The sequence below is a fragment of the Phaethon aethereus genome (genome assembly GCF_964289735.1).
Source record: "Phaethon aethereus genome assembly, chromosome: 5".
Classification (NCBI taxonomy): domain Eukaryota; kingdom Metazoa; phylum Chordata; class Aves; order Phaethontiformes; family Phaethontidae; genus Phaethon; species Phaethon aethereus.
Window position 1 is genome coordinate 30857546 of NC_138579.1, and position 15423 is coordinate 30872968.

General features: G+C 36.0%; 1 protein-coding gene across 2 annotated transcripts in view; it reads right to left on the reverse strand.

Annotated features, from left to right (window-relative positions):
- Positions 1–15423, reverse strand: part of AKAP6 (A-kinase anchoring protein 6) — a gene marked incomplete at its 5' end in the record, with an annotated part of 225980 nt that overhangs the window by 80867 nt on the left and 129690 nt on the right. For both annotated transcript variants that reach the window (XM_082000781.1, XM_082000780.1), the window contains one exon: positions 4931–5079. In XM_082000781.1, coding sequence (XP_081856907.1) covers positions 4931–5079 — 149 coding nt within the window. The remainder of the gene's footprint in view (positions 1–4930; positions 5080–15423) is intronic.

The window sequence follows — 15423 nt, forward strand, 5'->3', positions numbered from 1 at the left end:
TTCCATTGAGCAAACTTTGCAACAATCATCTCGATATAATTCGAATAAAAACATTTTCATCACAAAATGACTCAATCCATTCAGCCATCCCTCTGCTGTCTATCTGCCCATCTCTGTAAATATCCTACGTTTATTTTCATGGATGAGTAGCTAGCATTTCAACTTAACACTTTAAGATAGGCTTGAGTGAATATGGTAAGCCAGTGAGAACTAAGGCCAGATACAGTATTAGACAGGTGTTCCCTACAGACATGTAAGAAACAAAGGTAAGGACAGGAAGTCAAAACAATGAATCCTTGAATAGCCAGCAATCATTAAAATTCAAAGAAGGATCACTATGGTTTTCAACAAAATAAATCATTAGAATAAGGAGCTTAAAAGGATTAATGTGATTCTCTATTGAAAGCCTAGTGAATAAGTAAAGCATAGATCCTTCTAAAACACTGTGATACAAGACAGAAGGTACATGCTGAAAAACTGCACATTCATCAAAAAGATACCCCTTGAAAAGGGATCTTCAAACTTGCAAAATTGGAACTAACAAAAGCCTTGTCAGTAGTATCAAAAAAAACCCATATTGATCAAACAATAGCGCATGTTCCACTAAAGCTAATTTCTCCAATTATTAACAACTTTTTTAGCAACACCATTAAAAAAATCAGCAGTATTTCAACAGAGAAACAATAAACTAACAGGTTTTTAATGTTATTAATACTATCGCAGTTTCAGTTGTTGTTAAGTAGAGTGCCATATGCATGGTAATTTTGAAAGCTTATAGATAAAGTTGTGACAAGTACAACTGTCTTTCTGCAAGAAAGCAAGCAAGAGAGAAGAAAGCATTTCCCTTCTGTGGTATTATTTTCAATGAATTGACAACAAAGGAAGTCTTGTATAATGCACAAATGTTGATTCCTGCTTCTGAAGTAACTCTCTAGTTTAATCCACTGTACTTAGAATACTTTTACTCAACAATTTATGAGGTGCACTTACCTAAAATTGCCTGCTGCCCTGAGAAGGTAAGCGATGATGCTATTATAAAGAAGAGCAAGCATAAAAGGGCAAGTTACTATTGTTGAAATATAATAGTTTAATTTGGAGTTCAGGGCTTTTCTCCTGTTTCAGGAGGTATTTGACTCAGATATCATTGTGAACTAAAATAAAACTAAACTCCATTCTGAATGGTGTATTTGCAGTGATACTGAATCTTTATCCCTTCCTCAGAAAACTGTATAACCATTCTGTATCTTCAGTATCTACTGCTCCTTTTTTCCCTTCTGTCTTATCCAAATATTACCCCAAGTGATAAAACTGACAGGCAGTTATTAAAACATATGTTTTATGATATAAGAGACTAGATTTCATCTCCTATAAATCGGTATAGATTCATTTGGACTTGGCTGGTATATACCAGTGAAAATCTAAATCAAGATATGAAGACGACGGGAATTAAAGCCTACATCTAATGTTCATGACTTGGTGCTGCCAGAATGGGATGGGATGTCTTTGGAAACTGCACTAGGAAGTGGACTGGGATTTTACTATAATGGGCAGAACATGTGCTGGATCCAAAGATCTGCTTTGCATCTATACAACATCATCTTAGTTACTGTCCAATTTTGTCCATTTATTGGTGTAATGGAATGAATCGATCCTATAAAGGCACACAAAAGCACTTTTCCCTGACCTTTATAGAACCCAGATAAGCACTCGGAAACAGCTGAATATTTTGATTTCTAGCTAAAGTTCTGGACAACAACTCAACCCAAAGCAAAGGGTGAGAGAAACTGGATTCACTCAAAAAAGCCCAGGAAGGGATGCAAGATGTAATGGGGATTTTTTTCCCTCAGAGTTTACATACTGTATCAATTCTCTCTTTTTTTTGTTTTCTTCTGTAAAATAAAGTCACCTGGGAGCATTTTTAAGCAACCTGTCTATGGCAGCTATTTGCCTGAGTCTGAAGATAGTGAAGTCAGCTTACAAAGCATCATGTATGTTTTTTCTTAAAATTCGATTGCAATATTTTTAATGGTTCTAAAATAACTCTGGTATTTAAAAAAAAGATTTGTTTTTAAAATGAACGCCTTACATATAAATGGATGGATCTACTAATTATTACTAAATTACATTTTGGAAGAGGATGGAAGTTACTAAGCCACTAAAAAGATAGTCAGAAAATCCATCAATTATAGGATCAGTGACAGGCTAAGATTAAAATGTACCTGTCAGTATTTCTGTTGTGTACGGAATATTTCTTTTTTATTCAGAATCTATTTTTCCTGGGCTTAGCAGATCTTTTTTTTCATATTGCCACAGGCAGAATCAGGGAGAGCATAACTTCTGAAATGCTGATGTGTGTTACAAATGCAAGAACTATAGAAGAGATCTAATTTTGGTTGATTATCCAAATCCACCAATTGTTAGAATAAATTAGGTCCTCTATTTATTGAAAAAAAATATTCCTCCACTAAAAGTACCCAAACATTGCCAACAAGAAGACGATAATATTAGTTAAAGGGCAGGTAACTACAGCTTCCTTAATATAGGTTTGGTGCTTAATAAGCTAAAACCATTAGCTACATAATAACTGAAATGACATTAAGAAGTATATTTTATCTTAGTAAACAGGGAATCAGATATGCAGAGTTGCATGTCTAATCCCTTGAACCCTAAACATATTTCTTAAAATGTGGACATCAATTTATTATTTTGAATGAAAATTCATGAGCACCTTTCTCATGAGAAAACCAGTTCGTCTATGGCATTAATAAATAAAAAGGAATGTGAAGCTCTTTCTATCAGCCTTTTTCCCCATGTTTAACACACACTTCCAGTTTGTATTATTTCTTTGACGGCATAACTCACATGGTATTTAGAAATACTGTAAACACACTGGTAAGCCTACCAAAAAAATTCAACCAAACAAAAAGTTCTTTCAAGTTTCTGGGTCATCATTTTTTGGAATGTCTTTCCATACACATGTTTTTATTAGGGGGACATAGGGGAAATCAAAGTTCTGACCTTAACAGCTTGAAAATTGCCTTATATTCTGCGTACTTGAAGCCCCTTTTAATGCATTTATCTCAAAGCCTCACCCATAAAGGCCCAATACTAGGTGATAACAGGATCCCAGAATCTGTCCTTCATGTTGTACAATGTATTTTTGTCCACAGCTTTTATGCAGTAAGAAATGTTTTATCAACTGTATTTTCAAACAGCTGAAAGGCATTTCCATTGTGTTCAACACAATACCTCAGACTGGGTCAACTGGAAGTCTTCCATCTGAATTCAGCGCATCCCAGTTTCTATAATGACTGAATACATGCTATTGTATTTGTCTCCCTCTGGTCCTTTGGCCCCTTAACCCACTGTTGGGCCTCTAAGGGCTGGGATGGACATAAGGGCCCAGAAAGGTGGCCACAGCACAGAAAAGGTAGGGAACACTAGTAGTTTACCACTCCCAGTAATAAGCATGTAATTACGAGTGCAAACAAGTGCATTTAAGAGCCTATTTGCTTTACACATATGGTATGTAGAGTTACAAACTGGATTTTTCCATGAGGCTCAAAGCTTTATATACCCTATCCTCAATAAAATCAAATATCTGTTGATGTTTTACTGTCTTAGGTCCCACACAATATTCCAACCACAAGTCTTGTTCGAATTCAACTGTGGCTGCAAAATTAGAAACTGTTTTTGAAAATGTAGCCTTCGGTGCACATTTATATACATATACACACCAATTCTGAACAAATTATTTTTATGGTTGGCGCTAGGTGCACTGGCATGTTTGAGAATCTGACAGACTTCTGCATATGTAATCAGGATCTCAGTAATCCTACATAATTAGCCCACATCAACTTTTCTAAAACAGTCATCTTTCCGTATAAGAAGAGGGGATGTTTACAAGGCTCATTTATCTTTACAGTTGGTAATCTAATAAAACTGTGTTTCCAAGACTTCAACACTGAGTTAAGAATTGGTAAAGGAAGTTCTGCAGATAACGAACTCACAAACGCGTTGGTCAATGACTTTCCTTGCATAGGAAACTGCGGGCAAAAGTTCTACTGTATTTACTGGTTATGAGAAAATTTGCATCAGGATGACGGTGTACCCAAACAATGAGCACTAGTTGGATCCTTCAAACTGCTTTTGTCCCACACTACTATGAACTCATAGATATGTTCTTATGTTCATTTAGGGGAGCTAGCAGTTGGATGATATGGTTTTCAAAAGACCTTCAAGAAAAATTCTTAAACCAGAACTACAAGTTTTCTTGGTTGTGAAAAAGGGAGGGGCAGCAAGACTTCCTTTTAGCATAGTCCAGTGATTAATTTGTCTGAGGTTCTTTGCTCAACCTGTTAAGAAAGAGTGCTTTTATGCATACACATATATGTGGGTATGTGTGTTTACATTTATTAAAAAACAGACTGAGAAGACCAAGTCAAAGGAAAACTGTTAAAATTAAAGCTTTCTAGAAGTACAAAACTGGGATGTTCAAACTGGTGAACTATAAATGAATGGCTTCACATTCATATTTCCTAGTCACTAGTAGAATAATGATTACGGAGAATTATCTTGCAGAGGCATTAATACATTATAAAGATGCTTCCCTATAAGCTAAGAAATCAAAAGACTTGAAGACATTGAAAAAGCCTGAAGCAAAAGGACACATTACATTTTTTAAAATCAAAATAATGGATTGCTGTTAGATAATGTTAGGTAGTCCTATGAACAAACCATGATTTGTATAAATTATCCAGAACCCATTATTTTTTGCATTCATATATTAAAAAATAAATATATAGAGTTTTCCCCTGTCTCTTGGCCTAGGAAGAAAAATCCTGGTTAACTAGAAGTATGAAAACGTATATCATGAAAAAAAAAAATACAGATCAGTGAGAATAAAACAACAAAAAGAATAGTTCCCTACCCATTACTTCCCACTGTGTGAACTTTTGACATATCAGCAAACTCTTCCTTTCGCTTGCTACTACTGTTGTACTGCTCACTGTACAGCTTTAAGGACATCTGTTCAACAGCATCTCTTTGTGCTTCCAGATAGCATAGCTGAACCTCAGCCTAGAGAAAGAAAACAAAGAGAAAAAAAAAAAAAAACAACAGACCTTTTTTTAAAAAATTCAGAAAGAATGCATTTAAAATAAATACATTTGGACTGCAACAATTTTAAGCAAATGATTCATACCATCATTTTTCTCCTTGCATGACAGTCAAAAAGGCTGAAGATAAAAGTACAGTGTATTCCTAAATGCTAGAACTGAACTACTGAGGTTTCTATCAGAGAATGTGCTATATATTCTGTGAGATGTATATCCAATCAAAAGCTGCATAAAAATGTCTGGACATGAATGAAAAAGATGTTAGAAATCACACAGTATGACAGAACAGGTAGATACATAAAATTACATTTCTCATAGGCTTCAAGGCTGATATTGTTAACACATTGCCTGTGCTTCATAATTAATGAAAGACATATTGCTACAGGTATTTTTGTTTTAAACAGTAAATGTAAACAAAACCAAGCAAATTGGCATTATTCACATTCTGCTTTCCCATATCTGGTGTCCACAGATTACTCAGCAATTTTGATTGCAAGAAAAAAGGCAGTAAGTGAGATGTGCTGTTTTCCATCAGACTCTGTGCCTGGCCAGAAGAATGTTGAATAATATTTGGCATCATAACTTATTGAATAGACACTTTATTTATTACAGCTGTGGTGATCAGTTTGATTCGGGGGCTCAGAGAACCAGATGATAAAAGGATAAAATCTGCTCTTTGCCACACTTGCCCCTAGGAACAGGACAAGGAACAGAGGGTAGAGTAAGTTCAAAAGCACTTTGGGACCAATATGCTATTGTTTACTTTTAATATGCTTCACGGAAAGAAAAATGCATTACAAATTCTGATAATGCTTCATGAACTGCTACTTCTGTGTGACTACATACTCTTATTTCCATTAGGAGGAGAATACTTGCTTAACTATTCAGTGCTATGGCAAGCAAACGCAACAAGCACGGAGGAAATTTTGTGTAAGGACTCCTGCATTTCCTACTGCAGGAGGCAGGGAAGTGAAGAGTTTGCTTGGCTGCTGAGAGCACGACAGAGTTACCGCTCCATGGAACAACAGCAGCTGTAAAGAGAAAGCAGTGAAAGGGCTAGAGAGGAGAAGGGAAATCTGCAAAATCTAGGAAAAATGCAGGCAAGTGGAGGGAAATGGGCACCGAAGAATGTCAGTAGGGAAAGTCTGAAAGAAGGTTGGAATGTCTTTATAACCTTGTGGTAATAAGAGTTACGTACATTTGCTTATGCCTTGCCTTGCTGCAGTTTTTCTGAGTCATAACATAGATGATTTGGAAACTCCATTTCCTTTTAAAACTTCTCTTTCAAACATTTACAGCTTTCTCTCTTAGTTGCTCCTTACAGTGAGATTTGTTACATTTGGCAGTAAACCCCAATATGCTTTTGAGAAATTAAAACAACACAAAATACTAGAAATTTTCCAAGGACATAGAAGATAAAAATTGCAAGTAAACCATGCAGTCTTTTAGTGTGTACATAAATTAAATAAAAGGCTTTCATACCCATTATAAAATAGTGGAAAACTAAACCACACAGGGTTACCAAAGAAGAAATATTACCTGAATTCAAGACTAATTAGTTGGGACTGTCCAGTTAGAGTAAAATGTTAAGGTTTGAGAGAGCTATAAAACATGGCCTTTCAGAAACTGTAATTAAAACTGCTATTTATAGAACTCAGAAATGACCAGAAGCAGCAAATAAACAAACGTCATCACCTTCCTGTTCCCCTTCCACCCCCAAGTACATTTTCCTTTAAGTTGATAAACAATCCCCTTCCATAGTATACAGGGTTCCTGATCAAATTTCTTTTTTGGAAGGATTCTTCACAAGTAAGGATAATCTTCCAGCTGTGTATTTTGTATTGTCCACATAAGGCAATGAATTTGTTCTTTTAATTTATTCTTACCAGAAGGCAGTTATTCACTGGTTGGTTTTATTTTAGTTATGGTTGACATAACACTTCCAGTCTAAAGTCCTGTTGTGAGTGTCCAGTAACTTTCTAAAACAAATAAATTATCAATTAAAATCTTCTGTGATTGTTTAAGCCTAGAGGTGAAATCTTGTAGAAAACTTTAAGCAAATATTTTCCCTGATTTTCAGGATGGGTTTGGAAATTAAGAAAAGTAATTCTTGCTTTTTTTTCCTATGGATTTTGGGTGGTTTTTTGGGTGATTTTTTTTTTGGTTTGGGGGTTTTTTTTTGGCTGTTGTTGAAATTACGTATACAACCTCTTCCTCCCCCCTTGCCCCAGAGCCTAAACTCTGGAACCTCACACATATGAATTAAAACTCAGCTCTGAACTAAATGAACACATGATATTTCTCAAATAGCACAACTATCCCAATACTTGAGATACACCTTTTTTTTTTTATATTTTCTAATTCCCCTCCTTATAATTTCCTCTATATTTTAACATAAAAAATGGGAAAAATAAAGCAAGCAGCTTTTCACAGATCTTTCATTCTCTGTTCACTTGTAAAAATATTTGTAAATAGGCAAATCATTAATGTATATGAAAAATGGGAGAAAAAAAAGGAGAATGAAATAGAATAGTGGGAAAAAGGAAAAACAGGATGGAAAGGGTAAGTAAATATATGGAAAGAGATGAATGAGAATCCACTATTTCTTCTTCACAGCTATAAGGCTTTCTTGTACTGAAGATTATGAACTCCATCAACATCATAGTCTATGAATCCTGAATACAAGCAACTGCGTCCCAGTTCTTGTACCTCAGAAATATGATCCCTCTATAGATCAACTATTTCTCTTTTTAAACCCAATTTCTGTCTTCAACTATTGCGAATACTTACAGCAACTCAAACTCAGGCAGTGTAGAGTTTCAGATGGATCTCTCTGATTTCTTTTCTGTATTAATTCATCTATCTCACTGTTGTACTTAAGCATTTTTTTTGCCCCTGTTCTGATATCAACTGTAAATCCAAAGAATCTTTGAAGACCTCGAGTACGTATCGATCAGTTTAAGTCTCAAAACCCTACATTCAGCAGGAGTTGAACTAACAGGTACAAGGCACAATCCAGAAAATAGCACACAGCACAGATACTGCAGTTTACTTTCAACTTAAAACCTTTAGTGATAAGAACGTGTGGATGTGGTGCTTCAGGACATGGTGGCGCTGGATTAATGGTTGGACTTGGTGATCTTGAAGGTCCTTTCCAACCTTAGTGATTCTGTGATTCTGTGAATGAAGGACTAGTTCTGCAGTATTCTGGCAGAATAAAGTAGCAACTTTATTAATTGCTAATCAAATATAGAAAAGCTACTTGCTCTACCTTCCAGCTTATTTTAAGTGTGCATTTTCAGACCTCCCTACATACGCTTTCTTGTTACTTAATACAACTATAAGAACTTAATCTCTACCACAAACACACCTCTATGGACATGGATATCTAGAAAATCATGAGAAAGTCTAGTGAGATTTGCATCATCCCTAATATATGTAATAGAAATTTGCTGGGAGGCAATCATTCATTTACTCTTAGTGCCCCATGTCAGAAGTGGAATTCAGTTTATTCTTTTTTTCAGAGGATGTAGCAAGCCAGAATCAGTCAAAAATTGAGCGTGGAAAAAAAATGCCAAGGAATGATACTCAGCAGTTGTTTTCCACTTCATGGTCCTCATCTAAGTGACTATTTTTGTGGTAAAAACACAATAAAGATGCTGGTGATAGTCTGGTTCCACACTTGTACAGATTCTCTAACAGTCACTGTCATACCAGGATGCAATGAGTTTACAATATTCTGTTGTAAATTAAACTGAGATATTTCCAATAATCAAATGACAAAATGTTCTCATTTTCCAGGATCCAATCTCTGAACAAGACTATGAAAAAACAGTAGTCTCTGGGGAAAAACAGTGAAAAAAATCTATATTAGTGCCAAATATTCAGTTCTAGAGACCAATTAATAATGGTAAATATTTTCAAGGCTATTATCAGAAAGCTTATTTCCCAAAAAGCAAGACCTTACAAATAAACCAGGGGAGCCTGGGGTGCAGAATCTGTTCCTTAAGACTGGCTTTGCATGACAACATACAATGTCCTTTACTATACAGATCACTATACAACACGAAGGGGTAATCAGTGACAATACAAATCAATGAAAATACATTGTATTTCTTGTTAGACCTACATGTTAGAATGACCTTATTCTGAAGTGGAGAAAGAGAAGACGAGGGATAATGGCTGTTACTGTGGGAGGAAGGAGATTGAAAGGTTATATTGTATACAGAATGTCAAACGAGAGACTCAAAATTTACACCAATGTAAACTGGAGATAAGAACTCAGTGCTAGTGTTGTTCTGCTGCAAAAAAAAAAAAAATTTTTGAATGTACTAGAATAAATATCACTGAATTGGTGTTGAAAGTATTTTCAGACACTGTTTCCTAGGGAGCACAAGACTTTTGTTATTAACTAACTATGTTACTGTAAGCAAACTATTCTGTGTTTTAAATATACAAATTATAATACATTCAGTCAAATTCGAATTATGAAAGTATCTTATCTTGCATTATCCTTTCTCTACAGTGCTGTAGGAAAGCTCTACCGCTGTCACCCTAAACTGTAATTACTATAGAATTACACATGAAACACAGACACAGTTCAGTTCGTCTGCCGTTAGTTGAACTTAGGCTGGATAAACACATTGTCTCTTAAATTAAAGCACAAATTCCAGTGTCTGCCAAACAAAGAGGTGGTTGGATGGCATTATACAGCATGTAGACTTAGAAGGCTCATCTATACGTATATTTTATAGAAGTGCAAACTCAGATGCACCATTCTAAACGGATGCATATCCCAGTTTGGCACTCCTTACATCTTTGTAATTGGTGAATTTCTTGAGAGATAAAATTGAGATTAATTCCTTACCATAATTAACTTGATCACAGTAGCATTATGTGGTCATATCTGTGCCCTCAAACATTTTTTGTTGTTTTCTCTCACAATATTCTGTCTATCTCTCCACATTATAAAGTTGTGGAGGAGGCTTTATTACAGGACATGAAACAGACCCTGGCTCTGTCACAGACGCAGCTACTGAATAAAACTATGTTGAGTAGTACATGGCTCAAAATATCTTCTATGGAGATGTAGCTTAAAGAGTTCTTTGGCAGGCAAGAGTTTGACCAAAGACTATACAGACCTGCTTAATCATCCACCACTCCATCCCCACCACCAGCCAGCAGGTCTTCTGTTGCTGAAAACACTGGGGGTAGAAGCAATACTTCCAAGAAGTCACACCAGCATTTTAAATGGCATTGTATGACAGAATCATAGAATCAGTGAGGCTGGAAAAGACCTTTAGGATCATCAGGTCCACCATTTCACAGTGGACTTCAAGTGACTTCTTAGCAGTACTGTTTTACCCTAAGTGTAGGCATTTGTTTTTGTTGTTGAAGCAGGATGGTAACCCTTATCTTCTCTTATTTTTTTTTTTTCTCCTTTTTCCCCCCCTCCCTCTGCATAATTAAAACACAGACCTTGCTGCAGTTGACTTCTTTCTTAGTCTGTTACCCTTCCTGCTTTTTGCTCCCCTGCCTCTTCCATCCTTCATCTTGCACACTCTCTTTAGGACTAAATCAGATTAAAAAATAATCCTATATCGTAAAATGTGTTTACTGAGAGCTGAACATTTGATAGTCCTATTACAAAGGACACGTTGTGTTTTGATCATGCAGGAAATTAATTCTGTTAATCAGGGCATGCTTGTTACCAGTTAAAATCTTAGCAAAGTGTTTTTATCATCATAAATCTCAGAAATGCTTTTATATTGCTAATAACTTTATCACTTTGCTTTTCAGTGTACTAAAACCATCACAACAATGTGAAACCTCCACACAGAATGAGCAAAATTACAAGGCAACAATATTCTTACTTATCAAGGTACTTAAACTCATCGTAGAGTTTAAGTAACAGCAGTAACAGCACAGTGAATTTTAAGCCTGTCCATAGGAACTATAAAATGAAATTTTAGATAGAGTAGGGCTGTGGTTATAGCAAGCAGAACTTCAGGCAGTTCCCAGAGCCATCAGAAATAACGGGGCGGGGGGGGGAGGAATCCAGTAAATAACAGCAATACCTTTTTGCAGGGTTTCCCTCGACTTTCAGAAATACATAGGGGTTTTGCTGTTTTGTTATAAAGATTAGGAACATGACCTGTGACTTCAGGACTGTGGAGTGCAAATGCAATCAGTAGCATGGTCTCAGCAGCATTGTCTGACCAACTCCATGGAGGTGTCCCGATCATGCTGTTAATTTAAAATCTGGACCTCTGGTGTCTAATTCCTGACTGTTCCCCTGCCTTTGGTTCTGTTCAGTGTAACATTAAATACAACACAAGAGCGTGGCATGCCCTGTGCATCAAACAGATCTCAGCTATGTACCCAGAGAAGTTCCTTATATCACAAATACCAAAAAGCACTGAAGAAAAGTATGAAAGGATTAACCTCTCCAGAGACTTCCAAGACTCTGAATAGTTTCTGACAATAGCATCCCAAAATTGTGAGGTGAAAAAAAGTCCTTGTAAGAATGGGAATTGAACAATGGTCAGTAACTATTGCTACTCTTCTTGTCTTGCAGGTCTGCATCTCCAGCCTGCAGCACAAGAGAGTGACAGGCAGGATGCAAAAGAAGGGTTTGTAATAATCGGGGACCGGGTGGGGAACAGGCTTGCTCTGACAAGAGAAATAGGATGACAGAACAGTGCTTGCTAAAACCAGGCAGAATATAAAAATTAACAAGGATGCAGATCCAGCTGAACACATCAACCTAACAGTTAGAGTGCATTTCATCAAAGCTGCCAGATGCCTTCCAGCTCCTTCAGTGACACCTCTTCGCGTGCCACAAGAACTGTAAGGCAAACAGTCCCATTCTTACAAACCCAGAAGACTTTGTCCTATTAAAGTAGCAATTCATCAACACAACCTTTTGTTTTGGTTTCTTTCCTGTCTGGCAGAGAAAACAATTTGTTATAGGAGGTCAGAACACAGATATGTTGTACTTAAACACAAGGTTGAATACCTTTCTGGGCCAGCCTCAAGACCGCAAAGTAGTCAAGAAGAGGAAAGACTAGTCAGACTCAGAAAATCTTTCCTTAATGCTAAAATTGTAAACTTAATCTTACTTAATTAAAACCTCTACTATTTGCACAGTTCTGATTGTTCCTACCATTCCCTCTATTTGCACTTTTAGAGCAATGAAGTGGCTTAGAAAGAGATTGTTAAAGAGCCTGCTTATCAACCAAAGCACTGATTTTCTAAAAGTCATGCTCCTCTCAAAGGAGCATGTACCACGTACCAAACCGTATGGTCAGGCAATGCACCCAACTCGACCTATAGGGCTGGGCATTCAAAACGACCATGCCCTTAAGGTTAAAAGTACCAATGTTCATAATTCAGGACAGCACATGTGTGCAAGAGAAATTCCAGAGTGATGGTGCACATTCCTCCGCTCCCACCTCTGCAGCAGATTGACATGCACATTTCTATTTAAAAACATGAGGGAAGGTAGGTCTTGCAAAACCAATACCTCGTAGGGAAAACTACCCAACACATCCCAGGAAGGCATGACTGAGTTAATATAAAAATGTTACGGCTTTTTCCTAGGAAATTTTGCTCAGAGATCTACTTTGTCCATATTTAGAAGAAATCTCTTTTCTGACCATTGGAAGCTTTACTGCCTTACAGTGAAGTGAAACCTGATGACTTATTTGTAGAAAGTGGCTTCCAAGTTATCTGAATTTATTATATTGAAAATTCTCCTTCGGAAGTAAATATAAGGTAATTATTTATTTCTTTAAACTTGCAATGTATGTTACTTTGGTAATACATACTGACTTTTAATTGATTTTACCATATTGTAATAGTATTTCTGGTTTATGTTTTGATATCTTTTCATGAAGAGAAATTTTTATGTAATTCTGTTATTTATCCTTTTCAGAACCTACATAAAATGTAGATATTACTAATAAGATGATCTGTATTACCGAAAAAATATGAAATCTTTTTTCTGTAACACTATATCATTTGTGAGCATGTTACATAGTAATTATTTTAAGTACTGCATAAACAGTTTGATTTTTTCCGAGTAGCTCCATTTTAAACTTCTCTATGCTTGAGAGGTGTTTCATATTTATTAATTTAATAATTGCAAATATATATAACAACTAGTTCCACAATTTCCTATACATACCAACTCACAAAATTGCGGAAGTTTTAAGCTAAAGTCGTCTCCTTTTCATTCAATGTTTTGAGAGGCTCAATAGTGTCAAACATTTTCAAGTCCAAACTCCTACACTGACAGTACCTCAAAGACTCTCATCAAATGCTTATTTGACTTGTTCTGAACTTGAAGGAGATTTTTTCCATGTCTAGATAGTCTATTTGATGTTATATTACCCCTAGAGATGGGGAAATTTTCTTACTATACAATGTAAGTAGTTTGGTTTGGTTTTGTTTTTTTTTAATTATGATCACTCTTACAGGGAGAAATTGTTTTTTTAAGAATTTATTTGATATCAAACTATTAATGAACACAGGACTCTGTCTCCACTGCAAGATTAATTAAGAATAGGCAGACTAGGAAGGAGTATAAAAACTACATGTTACTTAATTAATGTATTTAATAACAGCAGGGAAATGCAGGCTAAGTATTTTTCTCTGTACATTCTTTTTCCTTTCCACATATATGTAAGAGAGAGAGAGATGGTTTCTAGGAAAGCTAGAAACAGAAAACACAAAAAAGAATTGTGAGGACATTTTAAAGAATATTATTAGTAGAAACATTAGTAATCATTGTAGCAACAGCAAAAACATGTAGCTCGATATGTTGATTTGTACAACTGCCTTGCTGTGTATAAAAAGCCGGCACAGACTGCTGCTCCTTTGAGTTTTTTTATGAACCTCAGACGGGGAGCCTCTTGAAGCACCTGACACCTACTGAGGTAGAGGGAACTGTAAAAAGATAACTGTTTTAAACACAGAATATTTGTATTGCTGAGAGGTCAGCTTTGCTGCTGCTGACTTCATTGCAATTTGCATACTATTAAAGCATTACCCATAATGTTTGTAAAATTTAATTTTAAAGCTACGCTGTTAAAGATGTTTGCTGAATTGTAAGCACCTAGGACATTTGGGAAATTTGTTAGTTGATAGTTACAGTATTTCTGCCTCACTTTTTATTTAACCCTCCCAAACACACACTTACCGTTCTCTTCTCCCATTTCTCAACAATGAAACTCATTTTAGTGCAAGTTGAGATACTTAAAACCCCCCAAGTATACCACAACAGTACAGTAATGGAGATAACTTCCCCTTTTAGTCTCAATATATTTAAGTTTGTTAAAAACTCACTAACTTATTTATTTAGTTTTTGCTGGGGGCTGAGATCCAATTATACTCCTATAGACTAGAGGTGATGGTTATGATTTTCTACTTCACTCTAATACAGGCTTTCTCATTAAATCTCACAGCTCGGTAATCACAGCCATCAGATTCGTGTTTCAGCACTGCTTTCACGCTCACATTCTCTTCCCTTGGATTTCCATCCGTCTTCACCCACCCCTCCCCCAAGATCTTTATTTACTCCCTGGCAGAAACTGCAAAATTAAAGGTGTATAATGCACAGATACAATCTTGGCTTCCTTTGCTCTGCCAGACTAGCACTTCACTCTAAAATACACTTACTTTTGGAAGTACTGATATTAACTCAGTTACTATAGTACGTAAACTACCGTTGCCCTTTGAAGTACTATAGAAAAATTGTCCTTAGATGATAATGGAAAAGATGGAGTAAAGCAGGAACAGCAAGAATTACTTTACATACTAATAACAACAATTTACTTATCAAAACAGTACAGAACAAGCATGCCTTTATACTATTCTTTTAAAAATTTAGCTTCCTAGGGTTCTAATAGTCTTTTCCTATGGTTCAGGAATGCACAGTAGCACTCGGCCCAGTGCCTGTATCCTTATTTCAAAGAGAATCATTCAAACTGACATCCACCCTGTCAAGAATCTTGACTTTGAGCTGCTAATGCAGAATAAAAATCAATATAAATTTTGATCATTTGATGAATATTTACTTCTTTCTTTGGAGCCTGGGGATTTAGAATTGAAAACTGCTGAATCAAGTCATTTTATTTTTTTGTGTTTGTGCCAACACCAATTTACTACCCTCCTGAAAGTTCCTGAACAAGATGTCTCATGTGGCATACATGTTGGTTTTTCCTGTCAATCATAACCATGTGCCAGTAGGGAACCATAAACATTTTCCTTTCATACTCTTAGTTGTCCAAAAAGGAATGTTTTG